Source organism: Spermophilus citellus (genome assembly GCF_964194105.1).
Source record: "Spermophilus citellus genome assembly, chromosome: 1".
In the NCBI taxonomy this organism is placed as follows: Eukaryota; Metazoa; Chordata; class Mammalia; order Rodentia; family Sciuridae; genus Spermophilus; species Spermophilus citellus.
The window spans coordinates 151,656,144-151,683,791 of record NC_138182.1 but is presented as its reverse complement, the minus strand read 5'-3'; the positions used below and the strand labels follow the sequence as shown (position 1 = coordinate 151,683,791).

Below are 27,648 nucleotides of genomic sequence, written 5' to 3'. Positions count from 1 at the left end.
TTGCAATCCTCCTGCCCTAGGCTCCTGAGTCAATGGGATTACAGGCATGTGCCACCATACCCACCACTTTATCTCTTTTTTAAAAATAAATGTAGAGGGCTGGGGTTGTGGCTCAGTGGTAGAGCCTCACCTCACACATGTGAGACCCTGGTTTCGATCCTCAGCACCACATAAAAATGATTAAGTGAAATAAAGGTATTGTGTCTAACTATAACTAAAAAATAAATGTTAAAATAAAATAACCTAGAAAATAACAAAGCACACAGTCTCTATTTACTCACCTTCCAGTTATTTCTCAAGTCAAGGGTTTTACTCTGTAACTCCTCTGAAACTGTCCGTGCAGCATTATCAGTGACCTCTTAATTGCCACACATGTTCAGTGGTTACCTTTCTGACCTTTCCAATGCATTTAACCTAAAACTTTCCTTTGTGCTCTGTTTCATCATGGACTTTTCACCTCCTCCCTGGTTGGCTTTTCACTCTTCTTGAGTGATCAGATCTGCTCATGGTGCCAGCTTTATGTCTTGCTGATGGCTGTCTTTCCATAGAACTCATAGATTGTGTTATTCACTACCTCCTAGCTATTGATGGGGTTCCCACAATCATTTCTTCATCATTAAAATGGAACTCAACCTCTTCCCCAACAAGGAAAACCACATTTTCATCCTTTTAAAAAAATCTTACCCATGTATTCAGACTAGATAGAAATGCCTTTATCTGTAAGATACACTGATATGTACTAAATTTTCTTCTACCTAACTCTAAAATAACCTGTTTCAACCAGGTCCTCATTATAGGAACTATTTCAACAGTTTTCTACTTGGTCCCTTTGGCTGTATTCTCTCCCCCTGAAATCTATTCACCACACATTCATTATTTTTTTTTAAATTTTTTTAATATTTATTTTTTAGTATTTGGCAGACACAACATCTTTGTATGTGGTGCTGAGGATTGAACCCGGGCCGCACGCATGCCAGGCGAGCGCGCTACCGCTTGAGCCACATCCCCAGCCCACACATTCATTATTGATAGTTGATTAAAAAAAAAAAAAATCTGGCTGGGCACAGTGGTGTCTGCCTGTAATTCCAGCTAGTAGGGATGCTAAGGCAGGGGGATTCTAAGTTAGAGATGAACCGTGGCAACTTAGTGAGACCCTGTATCAAAATAAAAATAAATAAATAAAGGGCCTAGGGATGTAGCTCAGTGGTAAAGTACCCCGGGCTTCAATCCCCAGTAATAAAAATAAAAAATAGAAGGGCTAAAAATAAAAAATAAAGGGCTAAGGATATAGCTCAGTGGTTGAACACTCACAAGTATGTATACCTCCTCCCCCAATCTGAGTCTGTTCAAGTCTCATACAGGGGATAGAAGAACTTGTAAAGGACACCATGGGGAAATAATCAGCCAACTATAGAAGTAAGAAATTCTCCAGGATAAGTGACTAAACTTTTTAGACAAATAAATAGTAAGGAGAATAGGAGAAGAAGAGAGAGTGTCACATATGGTCTTAAGAGCATATCATCCAGGGCTGGGGTTGTTGCTCAGCAGTAGAGCACTCACCTAGCACGTGTAAGGCCCTGGGTTCGATCCTCGGCACCACATAAAAATAAATAAATAAAATAAATAAAGATATTGTGCCCAACTACAACTAAAAATTAAATATTTTTTTAAAAAAGCATATCATCCAGATGTAGCATATTGGGTCCTGATTTGAATAAACCAGCTATAAAAACAATTTGATTTTCTTTAACATTCAGTAATGATGTGGTTATTTTTTTAAAAGCTTTTTATAGTTCGGGGGTTGGGGACATAGCTCAGTAGTAGAATGTTTGCCTCACACATACAAAGCCCTGAGTTCAGTTCCCAGCATTGCCCAAAAAAAAAAAAAAAAAAAGGAAAAAAAAAAAAGCTTTTTATAGTTTAGAGATATATGCTGAAGTATTTAAGAAGAAAATATGTGATTGCTAGATAATCCAGGCAGTGGTTACAGCATAAATAAGTCAAAATTGGTGAGTGGGCATGTGGGGGCTTATTATACTATTCTGTCTACTTTGGGTATATATTTGATATCTTCCATAACAAAGGTTTTGTGTGTGTGTGTGTGTGTGTGTGTGTGTGTGTTTGTGTTTGTGTTTTGTTTTGTTGAGGGATTTAACCCAGGGGAGGTTTACCACTGAGCCACATCCCCAGCCCTCTTTTTTTTTTTTTTTTTTTTTTTTTGAGACAGGCTCTAAGTTGCATAAGGCATTGCTAAGTTGCTGAGCCTGGCCTCGAACTTGCAATCTTCCTGAACCACTGGGATTACAGGCATGTGCCATCATGTCCAGCTTATTTGGTCATTTTTAAAAGATATTAAAGATTGCTTCTTACCTTTTGACTAAGATCAAATGTGAAAAGATATTGATGAGACAGGAAATTTGAGCACTCAAGGAATGTAGGATGATGAAGAATCACCTTAAAATGTTTATTGTGGTAAAATACATATAAACATAGAATCTACCATCTTACCATATTTAAAGATACAATACAATGTCATTAAATGCATTCACATTGTGGTTGTGTAACTATCACCACTATCTTGTCTCCAGAACTGTGTTTACACCTTGCAAAACTGAAACTCTATATTCATTAAATAATAATTACTCTCCCCTCAGCCCCTGACAACCATCATCCACTTTAGATCATCTAACCCAAGCATTTTCATGGTCAAGAAAGCAGATCCTAAATGGATTGTGTCTTAACTAAATTCACACATCCAGTTAATGATAGCCTGCTCTGTTTTCATGTCCACCAGGCAACATGAGCCTCATTTAGTTTTCTTTATTGGTTTTTCTATCATGAAGAGAATGTGTTCCTGCCAAGTACAAGAATCAATATAGTTAACAATTTTGTTTCTCAGTGAATTTTAACTCTCTGCTTTATAATCATGCAGGAGATTATATTGTTGTTAAATATTTACATAGCCTTGCTTTCTTAGTGTTTTGTTTTCCATTAAAGCTTTTATCAGGGCTAGGGATGTAACCCAGTAGTAGAGGGCTTGCCTAGAATGGCCAAGGTATCTATCCCCAGCAATGAAAAAAAAAAAAAAAAGCTTTTATTAAAAAAAAAAAAAAAAAAGGTGCCGGGGTGTGGTGGGGCATGCCTGTAATCCCAGTGGCTCTTCAGGTTGAGACAGGAGGATCATGAGTTCAAAGCCAGCCTCAGTAACGGTGAGGTGCAAAGCAACTCAGTGAGACCCTGTCTCTAAAGATACAAAATAGGCCTGTGGATGTGACTCAGTGGTTGAGTGCCCCTGAGTTCAATCACCGGTACCCCGCCAAAAAAGGTAACATGCCCAGTGCAATGTTCTGTAATCTCAGTTTCTGGGGAAGACAAGGCAGAAGGATTGAAAGTTCAAGGCCGGTCTCTAATTATGTGAAATGTAAACATTGAGGAAAACTAAGAAGGATACATAGGACCTCTTTGTATCATCTTTGCAATTTCTTGTTAACTTGGAATTATTTCAAAATCAAAAGTATTTTTTTTAAGCCAGGTGTGGTGGTGCATACCTGTAATCTCAGTGACTCTAGAGGAGACAGGAAGATCAAGGCCAACCTCAGCAATTTAGCAATGCCTTAAACCCTGCTTCAAAATAAAATAATTTTTAAAAAAGGACTGGGGATATAGCTCAGTGGTAAAGCAGCTCTGTGTTTAATCTCCATTATAAACTTGCTTTTTTTAAGTGATAATGAAAATGTTCAGAAACCAAATCGTAAAGTTTTCTGGAAAATGCATCAATCCAGACCTCACCGTCTTCTATATATCTGTGATGAGTAGATTCAGTGACAGGAGTGTGTGCTACAGAGATCTTTAGTACTCCCCATGCTAGGTTATTTGCATTCTAACTCAGTGACTGTTCCAAATATTAACACAAATAATATTGTAAAAGTAGGAATTTTTAGTAGCTGGCTATAGGTGGCTCTCTGGTTTTTTGTTTGTTTGTTTTTTCCTTTTAATATCTTATAAAGAATCATTGTGGCCCTGGAATGTGGGATTTCATCATAGCACAGCCTGTTTTTCTGGTATCGACTCTTGATGGTATTCTTCATGCTTAGCACTATAGTAGGATACTCCTTGTTTGTACAGTTTGAAACTCTGAGTCACGTCACTTGGATGTTGGTGTTTCAGAGGCAAGCTTCTTTCTCAGTGTCACATGTGTGGGATTAATTGGGATCCAGTTCTCATTTTGTTATAGGTGATTGAACTGGGGGATCTGCAGCAGATCCCCAACAGTCACAGGGGATTCATATTCACAGCTGAATGTACAAACTGCATGTAATTTTCTGAGTTTCCTTGACTAGAAAACAGGAATAATGGTTCTCATCCTCTAGGGTTGTTTTAAAGACTGAGATTCTGAATTAAACGGGAGTAATGAGTTATAATAATAATTAACTGGAAGTGAATCATAATAAATAAGTGGGAGTGAGTGGTCAGCAAGGCATACTGGGTAAGTAATGACATGCCCCTACAGAAACAAGTCAGGACTCCTGAGGGGCCTCTCAGTATACCATACATACAGGGTACTGATAGAACTCATGGGCAAAGCAAAAGCAAGTATGGTATTAGACTGAATATTAACTTTAAAAAATTCTGATTTTATGTGTTTTAACCTATACTTCTGGGGAGTCCTGGACAGCCCATTAGTGCAGCCTGGTGTGGTTGGAGAGATGGTACTAAAAGACGTCAGAGCCAAGCTCCAGCCTGTGACAACCCAAGGACAGCCAGGAGCCACTGAAAGATGATGAGATCAGATTTGCCTTTAGCACCATCACTCTGATCATGGTGTGCAATACAGATGGGGGTGGGGACTATGAGAAGACCTTAGATGCAGTTAAAATAATTCAAGCAAGAGAAACTGGTGTCAGTGAATGGAGACAAGTAGGTGGGGTCAAGAAAGTCTAAGAGGTAGAGTGATTGCCTAGTATTTGCAAGGCACTGGGTTTGATCCTCAGCACTGAAAGAAAAAAAGAAACAAGAAAGAAAAGAAGAGAAAAAGGCCAAGAACCTGGGACTGATTAGATGGGAGTAATGAAGAAGGAGGAGTCAAGGGCTGCTCTCTGCTTTTTTGTTTTATGTGACTAAATGGCTAGTACTGACATTCTCTGTGAGAGCAGGGAAAGGAAAATAGGACTGGAGAAGCTGAAATCAGCTTTGGACAGATTTCACCTGAGTTGTCCGTGAACGCCCAAGTAGAGGCATGCTGGTTAAGTAGGTGGACAGATGGGAATTAAGAGGTCTGCAGAAGTTCCAGGCCAGAGACATTACGTTCAGACACCAATGCTTATTGAGTGGTTGGCCCTTTTTTAGGCCTGGGGTCTTTGCTCATCATTCTTGGGAGGGGTAGGCCCATTCAGATGAGTGCCCCACTGGGGAAGTCAACCAGGAAGTAGGAAAGAGCGTGATTGTGGGGAGGAGCAGGTGATAAAGGAGTGACTGAGGAGATAAATGACCTGAATTACAGATGAGTCATCCTTTTAAAGATCAGAGGGAAGAAGTGTTCTGGCAAAGAGAAGACAAGTACAGGGGCCCTGCAGCAGGAATGAGGGGGCACATTTGAGCAGCTGTAAGACTGGTGTGTGACAGCATGGTGCAGATTGGGAGATGGGAAAGGAGGTTGGAAGAGCCGGGGCTGGCTGGCTCAGCATTTGATCCCAGGGCAGTTGGGCCTGTTCTGAGTATGATCTGCAGTCCTAGGCACATGAGGACATGGGAGAGTGTGTGGAAGGAACAGGGGAGAGGACTCCAGTTAATTGAAGAGCAAGAAAGGGGGAGACTTTTCAAGGGAGACAGAGGAAACAACCCCAGGAGTAGAAGGCAAGAGAGGGTGGGAGAGAAATGTGAGGAAAGAGAACTTTAAAGATTGAAGCAAATGAGTCAAATCATTAAGTGGCAGACCATCACCCCCGCATGGAGATGGCAATCCTAACTCCATCCTTTCTTCTTTCCCACATCCAATCCATTCCCAAACTGTGAGGAATAGAAACCACATAACCTCAGAGGACTGAGATGCTGGCCCCAAGGGGTAAGACTGGGGGTATCTGACTGAAAGGAGGGTGACAGGAGGAGGAGAAGTTGGAAGAGAAAAAAAAAGGAATTCCCAGTGCTGGGGGAGGGTGGGGGGCAGGAAGTGCCTCACCATGGCCTCCCCAGCTGGCTGCCAATGGGTAAGGAATACCGATACGAGGAAACCACTCCTGTCTTTAGCAGTCCATCTGTTAACTCGGAATGGAAGCAAGTAGGTGTCATTTTGTAGTGAGTTTGACCACAAAGCACGCTGGGATTGCAGCAGTGATGGTTGAAGGAGGATGTGGAGACTAGAGGAAGGTCCTTACTGTCTACTAATGTGTGGGGGGAGGACAGGATGCTGATTTGTTGTCCACAAGGTGTGGCTTGCTTCAGCTTGATTCAGAGCAGCACTGATATACCAGAACCCCTTTCGCAAAAAGAAGATGGCAGATGGCACCTAGAGGGTTGAGGCCTCCCCATGAGAGAGCTGGCCCAGAATAGGGTGGGAATTGGGCCTGTGGGGTTGTTCCTTGATAGCCATCTATGAGTATGCACTGTTCTTCAGCAGATCATAAGCTTCTGGCATCATTTCCCAGAACTAGATCCTTCTGGAATCCTATATGCCACTGAAACCATTCTGTAGTTAGAACAGGAGCCTCTGAGCCGAGCACCCAAAAGTCCGCTTACTCTGAGCATATAGGGGGCAGCCAGATTTGTATTGCTTTATAATATCTACTCTCTTTTATGTAGCTTTTAAACTGTTTAGGCTGTTTTCCCAATTCCATTGTAAATGCCTGAAGATTAGGCTCTAAGGCTTACACATCTTTGCTTTCCCTACAATGCCCTGCATGTATCCATCACTCCTGCAAATGCCCAAGTCTTAAAAATCTGCCAGGGCCACCACATTCCACACTCCCCATTCCCGCCTACATCATTCCAGTTAAATTTTGTGAGTAGTTGAGAAAACTGCCCAGTGTTTCCTTTGGCTAAAAGCAGTGGGTATTGCAAAATTGAGTTGTTCCTTTGGAACTTGTCTGCAGCTGTTTGCATGCGGCTCTTGAAAGAGGGAGTGGCAGCTTTTATAATTGTTAGGGCAAAGAGGGATTCTGTTTCTAATCTGGGACAGCCAGCTGACTCATCAAATGCCTTGACCCCCTTAGCTTTCCATCTTTTCCCTTAGGAAGATGAAATACTAAACTCTAGGGTTTACAGACCATCCTAGACCTCTGTGGAACAAAAGAAAATAACAGAAAACATAGAAATAAAAGAAATATTAACAACTCATGTTTATTTCTTTTGACCAGTTAAATGAGGATGAATATACCTTTTCAAAAGAAACTTTTCAAACAGTGTATTTTATAAAGCATCCATTTTAGAAGCCTTCACTCACCCCTAGGTGGCAGTGGAAGCAGAAGAACCTGCATATAAGTAAAGCAGCCAAACATCCTTGGGTTACAGAAGCCCTGTTCTAAATTGGGTCCTAGAATTGCGTTGCTTACCTCTGCCCTACAGTTTCATTTGTGAGGCATTCCTAATTTTTTTTCCAGGCTAATTCAGGTACCCATATATGGATTTAGAGAGATGCTCAGCTGGGATTTACACAGTTTTGTGCGGTCAACTTTAACATTTAAAAAATATGAAACCTTAATATGGTTTAAAAAAGAAAAAAGGAATTGGAGCATTAGACTTGAACTGAGGTTGAGAAAATTATCCTTTGTGGGGTCCAGCACATGGTCTGCTGCTGAGAGCTAGTGCCCTCAGAGTTACCTCAGGCAGGATACCCAAGAATACGATGGCACTTGGCTTTTACAGCCAGTGAGATGGCATTGTGGCCCTTCTCTGCAACTGAATTTAACAGAGGAAGTACTACATGCTACCCCTGACTTCCTTGGAATTTGTTTAGAGATAATAGTTAGGGGTATTGTTTGGGACCTTTATGTGGGTGGTACTGGGGATTGAGCCCATAAGCATTCTGCCTCTGAGCTATATTCCCAGCCCTTCATAAATTTTTTTTTTATTTTGAGACAGGGTCTCACTAAGGTGTTGAGGCTGGCCTTGAACTTATGATTCTCCTGCCTCAGCAACTTCCTGAGGCATGTACCATCATGCCTGGCAAGGGTCATTTTTAACAATATACCATACATGCTTAGGGATAGTGAGAGAAAGGATAACTTTAGGGGTGAAGGGTGAAGAACAAAACATAATAAAACTAAACTAGGAAGGGAGCAGCACAGTTTTAGAGACTGAGAACAGGCACCTCCTGGGCCTTGTGAAAAGTCTCTCCTGATGGCTAAAGATGAGTCTAGGGAAGTAACCACCTTTTCTCCTTCCCACCCCACTGCCATGTTCTTTTCATGTAATTCCTGCCCCTGAACTCTCAGCTACTTATTGCTGTAGTGCCTTGTTTTTACTTCACCACTGAGCTACCTCCCCAGCCCTTTCCCACCCCCTACTTTGAGATAGGGTCTTGCTAAATTGCCCAGGCTGGCCTCAAACTTGCAATCTTCCCACTGCCTCAGACTCCTGAGTAGCTGGGATTACAGGCGTGCACTACTGTGCCTCGCTGCTTATTGGTCTTATTCTGTAGTCCTATCTGTGTATGTCCTGTGACCTAGAATACTGGAAGCTCATGAAGAGTAGAATATTTGTCTTTGAATTCCCCACAGCGCCTTGTCCCTGGCACAAGTAGACTCATAATAAGGTTAGTTGAACGAATCTAGTTGAGGAGAAAATGGGGAAGCAGAAAGTAATGGTGCCAGAGAAGACATGATAGTGTTCCAGTTAAGGGTCTTAGTAAGAAGTGACGAGGTTTGTAAGGGTGGTGATTGGGAGCAAGGGATTAGAAGATGCTTAGGAGTTGATGGGGAGGAGAGTGGATGGAATCTTAAGGTCATAATCCTATATGACATATAAAGGAGCAATTCAGTGGGGAGAAAGGGGATAGACCCAGGAAGGGTATGAAGACAGGTGGGCTTTGGGCATGATGGCATATATCTATCTGTAATCTCAGCTACTCAGGAGGCTGACAGAGATGGCAAATCCAAAGCCGGCCTGGGCAACTTAGCAAGACCCTGTCTTAAGACAAAATTATAAAGGAGCTGAAGATATAACTCAGTCAATCCCCAGTACTGCACACGAAAGAAAGAAAGAGAGGGGGGGGAGGGAGGGAGAGATGGAGAGGGGGGTAAGGAGAGAAAGAGAGGGAGAGAAAGAAAGAAAGCGACTGTGAATATTGGAGAAGAGGAAGGGAGGGGAGAGAGGGGGAATGGGGAGATAAAAATGATCAGAGATGTTATATGTATGTACAGTATGCCACAATGAAACTTATTATTCTGTATAGTTAATATGTACTAATTAAAAAAAGAAGAAGAAGAAGAAGAAGAACCAGGCCTGTGCAACCTAGTAGAAGCAGGGTACTTGAGGACAGCACACACCTTGACCAGAGCACTGGCCAGGGCTTCCTCTACTAAAAGTAACAGAATCCAAATTAAACCAGCTTAAACACAAGAAGAAATTTATTGGTTCATGTAAGTACAAAACCCAGGAGGATGACTGGTCTCAGGTATGATAAGATTCAAGGCTCGGGGCTGGGGATGTAGCTCAAGTGGTAGTGCGCTCGCCTGGCATGTGTGCAGCCCGGGTTCAATCCTCAGCACCACATACAAACAAAGATGTTGTGTCCGCTGAGAACTAAAAAATAAATATTAAAATATTCTCTCTCTCTCTCTCTAAAAAAAAAAAATATTCAAGGCTCCAGTGGTGTCCTCAAGAATGTAGATGTGTCCACTGGCTCTTTTTTCCTTAGCTCTATTCTTGGGCAAACTCTCAAACTAGGTGGCAGTGGGCAGCATCAGGCTTGTATCCTGCAAAAAGACAGGGTTTACTGCATTGCTTTCCCCTGGCTGAACTAGACATCCAATTCTGACTGGCCAGGAAGTTCCCCATAAGTGGGTGGTGCACACCCACAGGAAAGGATTGAAGGGATGCTGGTTTAAGTCACTATTGGAAGCAGAGGGAACCTTGGACATGTTATTAGGTATCTAAGTTTCTTTTTCCAATGTTTTCAGCATCTTCATGATACAGTGAAAAGGAATCTTGACAGTGCTGCCTCCCCTCAGAATGGTGATCAACAAAATGGCTATGGAGATCTTTTTCCTGGGCATAAGAAGACCCGCAGGGAGGCCCCTCTGGGCATAGCTGTGTCTACCAATGGGCTGCCTCCAGCCTCACCCCTTGGTCCACCTGACAATACTGGGGGCGATTCCCTGCAGTCCAGTGGAAAGCATTCCCTGGGGCTTGACTCCATCAACAAAAAGTGTCTTGCAGACTCCAGCCTCCACTTGAATGGAGGCAGCAACCCTGGTGAGTCATTTCCTCTGAGCCTGAATAAAGAACTGAAGCAGGAACCTGTTGATGACCTGCCCTGCATGATTGCTGGGGCTGGGGGTTCTATATCGCAGAGCAACCTCATGCCTGACCTTAACCTTAACGAGCAGGAGTGGAAGGAGCTTATCGAGGAGCTAAACAGGTCGGTACCTGATGAAGACATGAAGGACCTGTTTACAGAGGACTTTGAGGAAAAGAAAGATCCAGAGCCTTCTGCCTCTGCCACCCAAACCCCCTTGGCCCAAGACATTAATATTAAGACAGAATTCTCTCCAGCAACCTTTGAGCAAGAACAGTTAGGCTCTCCACAAGTCAGGACTGGGTCTGCAGGACAGACCTTTCTGGGGCCATCATCTGCCCCTGTTAGCACAGATTCCCCCAGCCTTGGAGGTCCTCAGACACTGTTTCATACCTCTGGTCAACCCGTGGCAGACAATCCCAGTTCTAACCTGATGCCGGCATCAGCCCAAGCCCAGAATGCACAAAGGGCCCTTCCAAGTGTGGTATTGCCTAGCCAGGGCCCAGGAGGGGCCTCAGAGCTGTCTTCTGCCCACCAGCTCCAGCAGATTGCTGCCAAGCAGAAGCGCGAGCAAATGCTCCAGAACCCACAGCAGGCCACCCCAGCATCCACCCCAGGCCAGATGTCCACATGGCAGCAGACAGGACCTTCCCACAGTCCCTTAGATGTCCCTTATGCCATGGAGAAACCTGCCAGCCCTTCCAGCTACAAGCAAGACTTCTCCAACTCCAAACTGCTCATGATGCCTAGTGTAAACAAGAGTTCCCCTCGGCCTGGAGGTGCCTACCTCCAGTCAGGCCATGTGAACCTGCTAAGTCACCAGCCACTGGGTAACTTGAATCAGAACTCAGTGAATAACCAAGGTTCAATGCTAGACTACGGCAATACAAAACCCCTTTCTCATTACAAAGCGGACTGTGGGCAAGGTGGTCCTGGGTCTGGCCAGAGCAAGCCAGCTTTGATGGCCTATCTTCCTCAGCAGCTGCCTCATCTAAATAATGAGCAGAACTCCTTGTTTACTACAATGAAACCAAAGCCCGGAAATATGCCCTTCCGATCACTAGTTCAACCTGGCCAGGTAAGTGAACTGCTTCACTTTTTTTTTTCCTTCTTTGTTTTGCATTACTAGGAATTGAACAGGTACAGATTCTGGAAGAGCTATAGGGAGGACCCAAGGATGCCCTCGAAGGTGGGAAATGAGCCTGTGTTATCTACTAGATTCTACTTCCAGGGGAATAGAATCAAGGTGCCCCAGTGACAGCTAGATCACCCTCTAAAACTGAGCCTCCTTGTGAACCATCAGCTAATCACACAAGACAGGAGGAGCCCATCTATGCCCTGCCTGAATTGTTTCCCAGATAAATCATGAGTTAATAAGTTTTGGAGTTGCTTGTTATCCAGTGATAGATAACTAATAAACCCATTATAGGGAGAATGTCAGGATTCAATGACATATTGCCTACTGTTTACCCTATGTCCACTAATTTAAAGTTGGATTTTTTTATTAGATGGTATTGAGTTATACAGAAATGCATGTAGACATGTATGCACATATATGATGGTGCTTAAATCCACAACTCAAGAGGAAACAGACATCTATAGGCCCAAGCCAAATTTCAAAATAAGAAGTTTGCCTTTAATATATTTCTTCTACATTTGAACTCTGGAGGCCAAGGCTGTGGACAGATATGAAGAAAGACATGAGACTCCCTCCCACTTGTATCTCATACTTTGTATGTATTGTTCATTTCTGCTTTGGAGATTGCTTCTCAGTTTGAAGCTTAGTCTTATCCTCAAAAGAAAAGTATATACAAAAGAAAAGTATATACAAAAGAAAAGTATATACTGAAAAGTATATACATACACAATAAATTGATATGATCTCAAAACAATAAAACAAAAAAAAAGTACATAGCTATTACATATGAACTTCAGAAAAGGAGAGCAACATGCTGGTAAGTATCTTACAGAGTACTCTCAAGGAGCCCTTTAGCTTCTGGTGACAGGGTTAAGGAATTATACTATCAGAATCTAAGAATCTTGGGAAGATTATATGCACGAACGAATAAGAACTGCAGAGGAGCTCAAGAAGTTAAATTTGTTTGAATAATAATTGCTTTTTGCCTTTTCCCTGTACTGTTTTCCCATTCTTCTACATGTGAGTAATGATGCTGGAATAATATGATAGCCTTTGACATGACTCCTATTTTTGGTTTATATATTAACAGAGAATTTGTTAAAGTTTCCATTGATAACGCAGTATTTTTTGAGCATAGTATCTGACAAAAAGCTAAGCAGTTTCTTCCCAGAAAAATGCTTATATGCAAGTAGATAGACATATGATTCCTGGCAGTTCAGGGATAGCCCAAACCCAGGTCCACACCCTGGGGATATAACGTTTCTGTTGAACAGAACCTCCCTCAGTTTATGGGTCTCTTTTTATGCACATGTTCTGGTAAGTGAGCATTTATAAGTCTTTATTGCTTACTGGAACTTGGAAATTTGAGAGCTTGAATATGCTTAATTTAAGTAAAACCACACTTTTGCCACTGGTGAACCGTAGGGAGCCAAGCTAACATGTCAAGTGCTCAGGTAGCTTCTGTTTTGGTCTCTGCCGCATCCCACTGGAAGGTTTACAGGAGGTCAGCTGGGAAGCAGAGGCTTGACTTAAGAGAGTGAGCCTTGAATGAGGTTCTCCCTAGAGCTGGAGCTCATCTGGACTGATCAGAGCATGAAGACTCCACCCACCCACCCCTGAGTCTATCCTTTTCATCTGTGTTGACAGGAGCAGAACCCTTCCAGCATCCCTGTGCCAGCCCAGGCTGCCAGCGTGGGGACCCAGCCACCTGCTGTGTCCGTGGCCAACACTCACAACAGCTCCCCCTATCTCAGCAGCCAGCAGCAGGCAGCTGTAATGAAACAGCATCAATTGCTTTTGGACCAACAGAAGAGGGAGCAGCAGCAAAAACATTTGCAGCAACAACAGTTTCTGCAGAGGCAGCAGCAGCACCTTCTGGCAGAACAGGTAAAAAGAGAAAGGAGGAAGAAAATCAAGCAGACTCTATTTGCACTTGTGGATTTACCTTGTTTTGCTTGCATGCCAGGTGTTAGAATGCCTTGTCCTTTAAAATATACTTTCTAGGAGTGTGGCATTTCTCCAACAGAGGTGGCCTATGTCTGAAGCTACCTTGTGTCACTTGGGATGAATGAAGGCAGAATCTATGACTAGAACTCTTAAGTATAAAGTGCATTTTGCCATGTCACCGAGCTCCCTTGTTCATCAGGAACCATGGGTCCCAGCTTTGTAAATGTAGTTTATTGTCAGCCAGAACATGGGGAGAGGAGTGAAGATGTTCTTGAGGTTCTAGAATCAGGATGCACAGTTTACTGGTTTAGTCACCAAGCACAGTGTGCAGGCACTAAGGGTTATTAAGTCAAAGTTCTCATGATTTTAATTACATAGGAACTCGCTCGAGGGAATGAAGTCTAATTGAGAATGATCACTGACCCAATTCTGCCATTTTTAAAAATTATTGCTTTATTGGGGTATAGTTCATATAAGATATTATTCACTCATTTAAACCGTACAATTCAGTGTTTTTAATGTATTCAGAATTTTGCATCCATCACTACAGTCCAAGAACATTTTCTTCACCTAAAAACAAGACCTATATCCATGAGTACATTCTTCATTCCCCAATCTCCTCAACCTTATACGGTGTCTAATCTGCTTTCTATCTCTGCACATTTGCCTATTCTAGGCATTTTGTGTAGATGTTCTCAAGATTCAACTAGGTACTTTTATTAGTCATTCATTCCTCTTTATAGCTGAATAATCCATTGTATCGCTGTGCTGCATTTTATTTATTCATCCATCTGTTCATGAGTATTTAGGTTGTTTCTGCTTGTTGACTACTATGAATTACACTGCTCTGAACATTGATTTAGTAATTTTTATGCAGACTTGTGATTTGGGTTTTTTGTTTTTTTGTTTTGGTACTGGAGATTAAATCCAGAGAGGCACTTAACCACTGAGCCACATCCCCAGGCCTTTTTTTGTATTTTATTTAAAGACAGGGTCTCACTGTATTGTGTAGCACCTCGATGTTGTTGAGGCTGGCCTTGAATTCACAATCCTCCTGCCTCAGTCTCCTGAGCTGCTGGGGTTACAGGTGTGCGCACTGTGCCCAGCCACACATATTTTGAAATATCTTGGGAATATACTAGTGGAATTGTTGAGTCATATGGTAACTGTGTTTACCTTTTGAGGAATTGCCAGACTGTTTTCCACAGTGGCCACATCATTTTGCATTCCCACCAGTAGTGTATGAGGGTGCAGATTTCTCTATATCCTCACCAATGCTTTTTATTTTCTTACTGTTTTTTCCCTCCATAGTATTGGAGATAGAACCCAGGGTTTGCACATGCTAGGCAAGTACTCTACCACTGACATACACACCTAGTTCTCTGTTTTTTTTGTTGTTGTTGTTGTTTTTTGATCCTAGTGGTATGAAGTAGTATCTCATTATGGCTTTGATTTCCCTTACTTACCCTCCATTTTTCTAAACTAATACACCTGCCTTTTTTTTGTTTTGTTTGTTTAATTCATTACTCGTTGTATCTTTGGTTTCATACTATTTATTAAAAGTTCCCCAGATGCTCTGGACGCAGTGATATACCTGTAATCCCAGCAATTTAGGAGCCTGAGACATTAGGATCACAAATTCAAGGACAGCCTCAGCAACTGAGTGAGACCCTGTTTCAAAAATAAAACTTATTTTAAAAAAAGGACTAGAGATATAGTTCAGTGGTGGAACGCCCCTGATTTCAATCCCTAATGCTCAAATAATGCTCACCTACATTATTCCCTCAGGAGCCCCTCTGTGAATAACAATCTTGATCACTGCTTTTCTCTGACCTGACTCTCCTGTTTGTTTTTGTTTTTGTTTCTGTCTTGTGTATTGTTTTGTCATTCTCGGCACTTCTAGGAGAAGCAGCAGTTTCAGCGCCATTTGACCCGCCCACCCCCCCAGTACCAAGACCCAACACAAAGCACCTTCCCACAGCAGGTTGGACAGTTCACAGGTAAGGGGGTGGAGTGGATGCAGAGAGAAACAGGTTTGGACATACCAATCAGGTCTTCTCAGTTCCTTGTTGATCATTGTTGAGTGCTGATTTCCTGTTCCCTGCCTGAAATGGATTTACTCACTCCTGGAAGCCTTAGTCTGTTGAGGGGACTTATCACTCTAGTCACTGTGTAGCACCAGGCAGATTGCTGGAAATGCCTTTGAAAGAAAATAATGTCTACTCAGAGGTCATCTTACAAACAGGAAATGGCTTCTATAATTCTTCCTTTAGGTGTCTCTTCAAAAAAATAACCCTTTCTTGTTTTCTAGATAAGGAGAGACTTAATGTACTTCTATAGCTTTTTGCTTCTTTTCTCTCCCCATTTACTCACTTTGGTGTCAAAAACAGCTTCATGAGTTAGCCAGGAAAGGGTAGGAAGCATACTGAGGTCTCAGCAGTTGTCCTGAGATGTGTTGGGTAACTTGCTTGGGCTGTCACTTCAGAAGTACATAGAGGTTTCAGGTGACCGTTAAGAGCTGATCTATTTCTGCTTTCCTAACTTTTCTTGCAATATCTTAGAAACCTCTTTCCTTAGTCAATGACCCTCACTATAAAGTGTGCCAGAGAAAATGACTATATCCATGTGTCCTGGAAAAAAAGACCAGATGAGATTTTATGTGTGGGCCAACTGAAAACATGGGATTGGAGTCTGCAGGTATCTCAGAACCCTGGGTCTGGTCCAAGTTTCCTGCCTCCACCCCATTTCACATTGTTATGGACTGTTATGGGCTCTCCTCTTTTCCTTGGCCCAGTTTTTATTTAGGTACTAATAGAAAGAAGAAAAGGAAAGTATTAAGTTGTGGCCAATCCCTGAACAATGATCCTCCTATCCAGAAAAAACCTGTGTGGATTAATGGTGTTACCATGTGCCTGTTACCTAGGCTAAAAACCCTAGACAGCAAGTTCCCTGAGGATAGGGGCCTTCCCTGCTGCCTGTCAGAATGGCACCTGCCACATACTAGGTGCTCAGTAAATAGTTTTCATGCTAGACTCTTCCCTTGTTGACCATCTTGTTATTTTATGGCTTAAACATTGGGGTCTGATGAAATGACTTAACCGAGCCCTCTCCATATTACCACTACCTCAGCAAAGTGACCTGAACATTTATTTCTTCAGCAGAACTAAAGCACAGTCTCAGACCAACTCCTGTTTGGCCTGCTCTTCACAGGCCATCCTCAGCTTTTTCAGTCTGACCTGGACTAGCTTTTCTGTCTTATTGCTAACTAACTAGATACCGTCCCCTTGCTGCAGCCACAGCCAGCCTCTTAATGTCCCTATATTGCCTTTCATAACTCTGGCCTGTACACATTCTTTTCTCTGCCTGGAATGTTCTTCTCCTCCAAGCTGTTAATTTGCTAAACTTCTACACTTCTAAAGCCCAGGGTATTTGTCACCTTCTTTCTGAAGACTCCCCCAGGATTCTCTTCTTGGCAGTGTACCTGTGCTCAACAGATCTGGTATTAGGACATTGTCTTTCATGCCTCTGAATGGCTACAACTTGGGTCTTAGAGTTGTCTCCACAGTGGCAGTCAAGAAATGTTGACTTTACCAAAAAAAAGAAAGAAATGCTGATTTGATTGATAGAATCTTCTGTTTTATAGGATCCTCTGCTACTGTGCCTGGCATGAACAACTTGGGTTCATCCAACTCCAGCTGTCCTCGAGTGTTCCCTCAGCCTGGGAATCTAATGCCAATGGGCCCTGGACATGCTTCAGTTTCTTCTCTCCCCTCAAACTCAGGCCAGCAGGACAGGGGTGTGGCCCAGTTCACGGGCTCTCAGAGCGTGACTCAGAGCAGTCTCTATGGTATGGCCTCTGGCATAACCCAGATGGTTGCCCAGCCCCCGCCACAGGCCACCAATGGACACGCCCACATTCCAAGGCAGACCAGCGTGGGCCAGAACACCTCAGTTTCAGCTGCTTATGGACAGAACTCCCTGGGGAGCTCCAGTCTCTCCCAGCAACACAATAAGGGGACCCTGACCTCTGGTTTAACTAAGCCACAAGTCCCAAGGGTGTCAGCATCCATAGGAGGCCAAAATGCCTCCTGGCAACATCAGGGAATGCCGAACCTGAACAGCCAGACTCCAGGGAACAGCAATGTAAGTCCCTTCACTGCAGCCTCCAGTTTCCACATGCAACAGGCCCACCTGAAAATGTCCAGTCCACAGTTCTCCCAGGCAATGCCCAGCAGGCCCATGGCCCCCATGAGCTCAGCAGCTGCAGCAGGGTCCATGCTGCCCCCAGTGAGCACACAGCAAAGGACCAATGCCCCAGCCCCTGCACCCCCCCAGGCGGCCCCACAGCAGGGCTTGCCCAGCCTGAACCCTGCAGGGCCTGAGCTAGGGGCCTTCAGCCAAAGCCCTGCCTCACAGATGAGCAGCCGGGCGGGACTGCACTGCACCCAGGCCTACCCTGGGCGGACCGTGGGCCAGGAGCTGCCCTTTGCCTACAGTGGGCAGCCAAGCAGCAGTGGGCTATCCAGTGTGGCTGGACACACCGACCTGATCGACTCCCTGCTGAAAAACAGGACTTCTGAGGAGTGGATGAATGATTTGGATGACCTTCTAGGGTCACATTAATGGAGGAATTTATGGTGTTTTTAGTGTTCACACATCCTATATTTTTGTTCTCAGATGCAAGAAAGAGCAACTACTTTGGACCAAAAGCCCATGGCCCAGGGAACCCTGCAAGGCAGAGCCTAAGCTGTGGCCGAGGCCAGCCCTGGTCAGGATATTTGGGGCTCCCAGGCCAGCAGTCGCAGTCCTTTGGGCTGACCCCCGCTTTTCTGCTGGCATGACTGCCCGGTATTGGGACAGCAGGATAGGATTCTAAAGGTGGTTTCCTATTCAAATGACCAAAAAAAAAAACCAACAGTAGCAACAGTGAAGCCCCATAATGTCAGGCTTATAAAAATCTGTGCCATCATGTTGACTCCCAAGATTTCTCCACTTGCCTCAATGCTGAGGCAGTTTTTTTTTGTTGTTGTTGTTGTTGAAACTTCAAATAGCGGAATTATTTGCAATTTGTAGCATAGAAAAGATTTTTAAAAATTTTTTTAAAGGGTTTTAAGCAGATTAGATAGGTGATGATTTAAATTGATTAAGCAGGCGTTGGAAACCTAGGGTTCCTTTTGATTAAGAGCCTGTTTTTATTTCTGCTTTTTGTCAGCTTTCAGGGGTGAACCTAGAAAATTATTTCTGTAAACGCAGGCTATGACTGCACATGCCAAAAAGGAACAGGAGGCCATGAGATAGCAGATCTGATTACCCACAGAGGGTCTTCCCAGCAGCTCCTCCTAGTGCTGTTCTTCCTTGTTGTCACTCTTGAGTACCCCAATCTCCCAGGAAGGAGTTCCTTCCATATCCTGGCACCAAGACCCCAGGCTAAATGCTGAAGGTGGAGATTCGGAGATCTAGTATCGCCATGTGTTAAGACTCTCCACCTTTTGCAGCTTCTCTGGCAATTTGTACTAACATGGTGGAGCATAATCATTGTTCAGTTGTGTGTGTGTAGATGTCCTTTTTCTACCCCATCTTCTTTTCCCATGACCTTTCTTTCTGCTTCCCCTTCTTCCTCTCTCCAGCCATAATAGGAACAGTGATTTACTACATTGCAGGGGGGAAAGAGTCATTAAAAGTCCTTGGGGAACCCCTAGCACTATAAAGGTTTGGGGAAGGAGGCTGCAGGCCAGCCCAGGGGAAGGGATTCTACTTAGCTGACTTCTGCCACTCCCACATCAGATGACTTGCACTTTTAAAGATTGCTTTATAACACTAACACATCCTCTAAAGATTTAAGTGGATTCTCTTTGAAGGTGTATTAGTTAATGGACTTGACTGAGCTGAGAGCCCACAGAATGGAATATGGTGTGTGGGCTGTTTGTGGAAAACAAGAAAGAGCACTTCTTCATATTGAAAGCAAGATGGTGAGCGCAGTGCAAAACTCTTTACACAGGTGGTGAAGGGAAAAGAGTCCACTGAAAAGAGTGGCATATGCAGTGGTCTGTGGAGAAACCACAACCCCCTCTCTGTTTCCCTAGAGTCTCAAAATAGATCATTAATGGAGTATCATGTGAAGATATGAGCCAAGGAGAATACTCCTGTGATCAGACTGGATCACTTTGGAAGGATGAAAGGGTTGTACACAGGTTGGTAATTAGTTTGCACCAGCAGTGCCTTTTTCACTGGGGGTACTTGGACCCTCAGATGGTTTCTGATAGCCATTTGCCACCACCAGTTGTGTGTGGGCCATTTCCCCTTTAACCATTCTCCCAGCCTTCCCCAAATACTCAATTTAGCTCTTAAGGGGATGAATCATAAAGCCAGTGAAGACTCCACCCTCTGAGCAAGTTCCCCAATCTGAAGGGGAAGAGGGTGACTTCAGTGGGTTTTCTACCAAAAACAGGGCTGAAGGCTGGTTTTGGATCCTTGTTCCTCTCCTGGTCTCCCCCAGCTGCTGCCCGCCTTCTGCCTCTGTGCCCCAAGCACTTGCCGGCCCCTGCACTCTGCCTTAGACTCAGCCGGCTCCACAGACAGTGGGCTTCTCACTTGCTGCAGTGTCATAGCAATAAAATGTGATTCTTGGGGTCCCCCTGGGAGCTGCCCATGGCTTTATTTATGAATCTGGCTTTGGGGAGTCAGGGGAGGAGATGACTCTGCTTCCGTGCACATCCCCATCTTCCCAGAGCCACGACTCAGAAGAAAAGGGTGCTCGGACTTTCATTATACACATGTGCTTTGTGTAAATAAATGTTTACAATTTTATATTGAAGATGGAATAAGTGTTAGAGCTTCCGACTGTATATTTTTTACTTTTATAGATTTTAAAACTATGATCCTTTATATATGTGTTTTGGGGGAGCTATGATAAGTTTTATGGCAAACAGTTGGTATTGTTAACTTTTTATGGTCATCAGAAGTACATAAAAATCCTGTTAATTCCCTATTCTTCTACTTCCCTTAACTCTGGTATACACCAAAAAGAAACCTTTACTTTCCTTGTTTTATCACTATAAAAATAATAAAAGTATTTTGCTAGTATGGAAACTGCCTGTGTATTTGATTTACTATCGGGCAAGCCAGCAAGAAATTCTTCGTTGACTTCTTTTTGTGATTCAACTTAGCTTTCTTATTGCACATTGTTACAGGGGTTGGTATGTTGAAGCCTCAGTGACTTCTGTTATATGATGATGGATACTGGAGCTAACATCACTAGAAAAGCCAGGGTCACTCCCCTCTCAAGCTCGTCCTGTGTCTAGTGTGAGGGAAGGTGGAATAGATAACTCAGAATATTTTAGGTCCTTAGTGGTCTGATGTTTTATTTAAAACTTAGGTATGTACCCTCAAAGATTTTCTTCCCCAGGTCCTTCTTAGTCCCTCTTCAGGTAGGGTTTGGTTTCCCTTTTTCATGATGAGAACAGTGTGCTCACGTGTGTCTACACCTTCCCTGCCAGCATCATGCTGTGAAAGGAGATCTGATGATGGAGTCTGGTTCTCAGGGGTGAATGGCGGCCACTCTTCCCCACTCTGCTCACCAGGAACTGGAAGCTGGAAGCAGCCGGCATTCCTGAAAGCACAGAGAAGAGCAGGGAGGTGGGGTGAAAAAGTATCCCTAAAAGCTAGATTACACTAGTAGAAAGGGAGGAAACATGCATGACAAACACAAAACCATGTTTATGGCCTTGCCATGTAAGGGACAATAAAGGAAAAAGAAAAACAACCTTAAGACTGACCATAAAGTCTTGACTAAGAATGTACAATATCTGTGGAACCAACTCAAACCAGAATTAGTGTGCACCAGTCCTGCTTGGCAGGTGAACGCAGATGAATAATAAGTGCTGGCCACTGCATGGTGAAGCAGATTACTGGAATATCTGATGTGGGAAGTTTTGCAAGAAGTGTCATCAAGCTCCTTAAAATGTTCATGCCATCTCTCTAGCCCCACAATTCCAATTCTAAGAAGCCATCCTTCTGTAACCTTTCTAAAAAAGCTTATAACAGTGGTGTTCATTCATAGTAATACTATTCATAAATGCAGAGAAGTAGGATGGTCTACACAGCTGCCATAGTAGATTGGTTAAATAAATTGTGAGATAGGATGATCTTACATCTAGATAGAATGCAGGGTTTTTGTTGTTTGTGCTCCTGGGGATTGAACCCAGGGCCTTGTGCATGCAAGGCAAACACTCTAGCAACTGAGCTATATCCCCAGCCTAAATGCAGTTATTTTAAATATGAAGGTTTTGAACATAGTAACTTAGATAATGGTTTGGTGGGGGGGCCTGTTGTGAGCCAATTGAAAAGAAATGTGGCTAATAGCTCTAAAAATTCCTTCTTTGCAGCCATGTTGGAAGTTAGGCATAACTTCAGAGTCAAGGAGGTGTTGACCAGTCGGACCTCAGGAGTGGCAAGGACCAGGTGGTTTCAGGTCTCTGCAACTCTGCCACCACCCAGTATCTCACAGGTTGCTAGCCAGGCTTAGGGTGGTGGAGGAGGGCTCCATAAAGGACAGTTTGCCCAGCAGCTGTTAGGGAACACCTGCTGTGGCAAAGCATTCTGCCAGGGACAGGAAATGTAATGAGGATAGCAGCAATCCAGGAGGTCAAGGTCCTTGCTCCACAGACCTTGCAGTCTCCTGTGGAGACATCACACACAAGCCATCAAGATCATTCCAGAAGCTGGGCGTGGTGATGCACACCTATTGTCCCAGTGACTCAGGAGGCTTGGGCAAAAGGATTGAAGGTTCAAGGCTAGCATTGGTGACTTAGACCATATTTCAAAAAGGGCTAGAAGTATAGCTTAGTGGCATAACACTCCTGGATTCAAATCCCTAGTACAAAACAACAACAACCCCAAAACATTCCAGAGAGGTGTAAAAGGAATCAAAGCAGGGTGATAAGATAGCCATGGGAGGCAGTCAGGGCAGGTCTCTTAAGAAGATTACATTTAACTGAGGTACAAATGCTGGAAAGGATGGGGCTGGAGATGTGGCTCAGCGGTAGCGCGCTCCCCTGGCATGCGTGCGGCCCGGGTTCGATCATCAGCACCACATACAAAGATGTTGTGTCCGCCGATAACTAAAAAATAAAATATTAAAATTCTCTCTCTCTCTCTCTCTCTCTCTCTCTCTCTCTCTCTCTCTCTCTCTCTCTCCCTCTTAAAAAAAAAAAAAAATGCTGGAAAGGATCCCTCCAGCCAAAGCTCAGAGGGAAGAAGGAATTTCCCCCAAAGGAAGAGAAGCACTGTCAACACAAGGGGGTGGAATGCCCAGAAGGTGAAATTAGGTGCCCACCCCACATGTTGAATTTAAAAAGCAAAGGGTTTTTTTTTTCCGTCCAATCCAGGAGCAGCTCTTGCCTCCACCAAGTGCCTCTGGGGTTCAGTGAACCTCAGTGCAAGCCTGTGCCATTCCAGAACTTCTGCCAGCCCCTGCAAGACTTACTAGCTTGCCCATCCTCAAGAGATGCCCAAGGTAAGTTAGGGCAAGGTCAGGGGATTCATGTTTCACCTTGGGGTTGGACTGCCACACCACTGTTAGCAGCACTATCAATAAGGCTGCCTTGCAGCCAGTCAACTGACACAGGCCTGGAGCTGGCAATGTGGCTGCAAAGCCACTGGGAATTGCAAAATGGGAGCTGCCTGTGAACAAGCTTGCAAGAGCCTGAACTTAAGTGTATTCCAAGGTATCCCTGGCCAGCACAAGAAATGGGCAGTGATGCATTTTCTTTTTTGGACATTTCACCTGTTATCTTATATGATTTTTTTAATTGGGTACTGGGGATGGAACCTAGAGGTGCTTTATCAGTGAACTACATCTGCATCACTTTTTATTTGTTATTTTGAGACAGGGTCTTGCTAAGTTGTTTAGGGCCTCCCTAAATGGCTGAGATTAGCCTTAAACTTGCAATCCTTCTCCCTCAGCCTATTGAGTTGCTGGGATTATAGGCATGTGCCACCACACCTGGCTGTCATACACCTCTTAATGCGTGGGCCCCTTTGAGGCTGATTGTACTCAGGCATCAAGGAGAAGTTACCAGTTGAATGGTGGCAGTAAGCCAAGCCACGGCGTCTAGTCAGTGCACAGAATTCATTAAATGGAAGTTGGAAAATGTAACTTCAGACCCCTATTCAAAGTGGAAATCAGAAAGAATTCATGGAGCCACTGCTATCTAAGTTTCCTGAAATGAAATCTGAGAGGGGTAACCTACAGTAGGAAAAAACAAGATGCTGTCTGCTACAAAACCACAACAAATATGGTAGCTGCTACTGGGGTTTGGGGGGTGGTCCAGAACATGACCAAATCAGAAGATTTCAGCACTGCAGGCTAACTGAGCAAGTCCTGACAACACAGATTGTGACCAGATTCAGAAGCAGAAACCAGCTCCTGACAAGCGTGGCTGTTTGATTGCTCTGTGGAGTCAATGCAGAAGGCTCCATTTTTCTTTGGAAAAGCAGAACTTCACAAGGTTAAGGAAAGAAAAGCTGGACTTTGACATTCTTATTAAGTTATGAGAAGACCTAAATACATTGTATGCAACAGACAAATGCTTGCCTACCTTTGTATGTATTCCTATGACACCATCACCTTTCCTCATCATGAATTTTAAAGCTGCAGGTTGGGTCTATAACTTTTGTAAGTAACCAGATTTATGTAACACAAGACAAGGCCCAACCACATGGAGTCGTCTGCAAGTTCAAAAGCTACATATATTACCATCCTACTGACTACATCATGTTATGCTGACAGCTGGAGGATTAAGAAGGTCCTAGGCTTCTAGTAGGAGAAAACTTAAGTCTGCTTTATTAGTCATATTTTCACCCCCAACATGATTTCTTTTCAACTCTTGCTTGTGTAATAACAAAGTTTGCAGTTGCCTCTTACTCCTTGCATTTAGCCTATCCCAATCAACTGACTGGGTTCTTCTCTCCCCATCTCCACTGTATAGCAGCTCTGTGGCATTATAGGAATATTTTTTTAATGTTTTATTTTTATTTTTATTTTTTTATTGGTTGTTCAAAACATTACATAGTTCTTGATATATCATATTTCACACTTTGATTCAAGTGGGTTATGAACTCCCATTTTTACCCCGTATACAGATTGCAGAGTCACATCAGTTACACTTCCACTGATTTACATATTGACATACTCATGTCTGTTGTATTCTGCTGCCTTTCCTATCCTCTACTATCCCCCCTCCCCTCCCCTCCCCTCCCCTCTTCTCTCTCTACCCCCTCTACTGTAATTCATTTCTCCCCCTTGTATCATTTTTCCCTTTCCCCTCATTTCCTCTTGTATGTAATTTTGTATAACCCTAAAGGTCTCCTTCCATTTCCAAGCAATTTCCCTTCTCTCTCCCTGTCCCTCCCACCTCTCATCCCTGTTTAATGTTAGTCATCTTCTCATGCTCTTCTTCCCTACTCTGTTCTTAGTTACTCTCCTTATATCAAAGAAGACATTTGGCATTTGTTTTTTAGGGATTGGCTAGCTTCACTTAGCATAATCTGCTCTAATGCCATCCATTTCCCTCCAAATTCTATGATTTTGTCATTTTTTAATGCAGAGTAATACTCCATTGTGTATAAATGCCACGTTTTTTTTATCCATTCGTCTATTGAAGGGCATCTAGGTTGCTTCCACAATCTTGCTATTGTGAATTGTGCTGCTATGAACATCGATGTAGCAGTGTCCCTGTAGCATGCTGTTTTTAGGTCTTTAGGGAATAGACCCAGAAGGGGAATAGCTGGATCAAATGGTGGTTCCATTCCCAGCTTTCCAAGAAATCTCCATACTGCTTTCCAAATTGGTTGCACCAATTTGCAGTCCCACCAACAATGTATAAGTGTACCCTTTTTCCCACATCCTCGCCAGCACTTGTTGTTGTTTGACTTCATAATGGCTGCCAATCTTACTGGAGTGAGATGATATCTTAGGGTGGTTTTGATTTGCATTTCTCTGACTGCTAGCGATGGTGAGCATTTTTTCATGTACTTGTTGATTGATTGTATGTCCTCCTCTGAGAAGTGTCTGTTTAGGTCCTTGGCCCATTTGTTGATTGGGTTATTTGTTATATTATTGTCTAATTTTTTGAGTTCTTTATATACTCTGGATATTAGGGCTCTATCTGAAGTGTGAGGAGTAAAGATTTGTTCCCATGATGTAAGCTCCATATTTACCTCTCTTATTGTTTCTTTTGCTGAGAAAAAACTTTTTAGTTTGAGCAAGTCCCATTTGTTGATTCTAGATATTAATTCTTGTGCTATGGGTGTCCTATTGAGGAATTTGGAGCCCGACCCCACAGTATGTAGGTCATAGCCAACTTTTTCTTCTATCAGATGCTTTGTCTCTGGTTTGATATCAAGCTCCTTGATCCATTTTGAGTTAACTTTTGTGCATGGCGAGAGAAAGGGATTCAGTTTCATTTTGTTGCATATGGATTTCCAGTTTTCCCAGCACCATTTGTTGAAGATGCTATCCTTCCTCCACTGCATGCTTTTAGCCCCTTTATCAAATATAAGAAAGTTGTAGTTTTGTGGGTTGGTTTCTGTGTCCTCTATTCTGTACCATTGGTCCACCCGCCTGTTTTGGTACCAATACCATGCTGTTTTTGTTACTATTGCTCTGTAGTATAGTTTGAAGTCTGGTATCGATATACCACCTGATTCACACTTCCTGCTTAGCATTGTTTTTGCTATTCTGGGTCTTTTATTTTTCCATATGAATTTCATGATTGCTTTCTCTATTTCTACAAGAAATGCCATTGGGATTTTGATTGGCATTGCATTAAACCTATAGATAACTTTTGGTAATATCGCCATTTTGATGATGTTAGTTCTGCCTATCCATGAACAGGGTATATTTTTCCATCTTCTAAGATCTTCTTCAATTTCTCTCTTTAGGGTTCTGTAGTTTTCATTGTATAAGTCTTTTACCTCTTTTGTTAGGTTGATTCCCAAGTATTTTATTATTTTTGAGGATATTGTGAATGGAGTGGTTGTCCTCATTTCCATTTCAGAGGGTTTGTCGCTGATATACAGGAATGCCTTTGATTTATGTGTGTTGATTTTATATCCTGCCACTTGCTGAATTCATTTATTAGCTCTAATAGTTTCTTTGTAGACCCTTTTGGGTCTGCTAGGTATAGAATCATGTCATCTGCAAATAGTGATAATTTAAGTTCTTCTTTTCCTATTTTTATGCCTTTAATTTCTTTCGTCTGTCTAATTGCTCTGGCCAGTGTTTCGAGAACTATGTTGAACAGAAGTGGTGAGAGAGGGCATCCCTGTCTTGTTCCAGATTTTAGAGGGAATGCCTTCAATGTTTCTCCATTCAGAACGATGCTAGCCTGGGGCTTAGCGTAGATTGCTTTTACAATGTTGAGGTATGTTCCTGTTATCCCTATTTTTTCGAGAGTTTTGGAAAAAAAAGGGATGCTGTACTTTGTCGAATGCTTTTTCCGCATCTATCGAGATGATCATATGGTTCTTATTTTTAAGTCTATTGATGTGGTGAATAACATTTATTGATTTCTGTATATTGAACCAGCCTTGCATCCCAGGGATGAATCCTACTTGATCATGGTGTACAATTTTTTTGATATGATTTTGTATCCGATTCGCCAGAATTTTATTGAGGATTTTTGCGTCTAGGTTCATTAGAGATATAGGTCTGTAGTTTTCTTTCTTTGAAGTGTCTTTGTCTGGTTTAGGAATCAGGGTGATGTTGGCCTTGTAGAATGAATTTGGAAGTTCTCCCTCTTTTTCTATTTCCTGAAATAGCTTGAAAAGTATTGGTATTAGTTCCTCTTTAAAGGTTTTGTAAAACTCTGCTGTGTACCCATCCGGTCCTGGGCTTTTCTTAGTTGGTAATCTTTTGATGGTTTCTTCTATTTCCTCAATTGATATTGGTCTGTTTAGGTTGTCTATATCCTCCTGTCTCAATCTGGGCAGATCATATGACTTAAGAAATTTATCGATGCCTTCACTATCTTCTATTTTATTGGAGTATAAGGATTCAAAATAATTTCTGATTATCTTCTGTATTTCTGAAGTGTCTGTTGTGATATTGCCT

At 42.9% G+C, this 27,648-nt stretch overlaps 1 protein-coding gene across 3 annotated transcripts in view; it reads left to right on the top strand.

Moving 5' to 3' along the window:
* MAML1 (mastermind like transcriptional coactivator 1) overlaps window positions 1-22,777 on the top strand; it is a 46,715-nt gene extending 23,938 nt beyond the window's left edge. Inside the window, exons 2-6 of one of the 3 annotated variants that reach the window (XR_014020656.1) lie at window positions 10,113-11,528; window positions 13,236-13,475; window positions 15,439-15,535; window positions 17,179-19,726; window positions 22,762-22,777. Coding sequence is in view for 1 of the 3 variants with exons in the window: in XM_081282239.1 (XP_081138365.1) it covers window positions 10,113-11,528; window positions 13,236-13,475; window positions 15,439-15,535; window positions 17,179-18,158 (2,733 nt within the window). In the remaining 2 variants the exon portion in view is untranslated. Of the gene's footprint in view, window positions 1-10,112; window positions 11,529-13,235; window positions 13,476-15,438; window positions 15,536-17,178; window positions 20,619-22,761 lie in introns of those variants that run through there. The other 2 variants (XR_014020657.1, XM_081282239.1) reach the window with 2 other exon arrangements.
* Window positions 22,778-27,648: the final 4,871 nt, after the last annotated feature.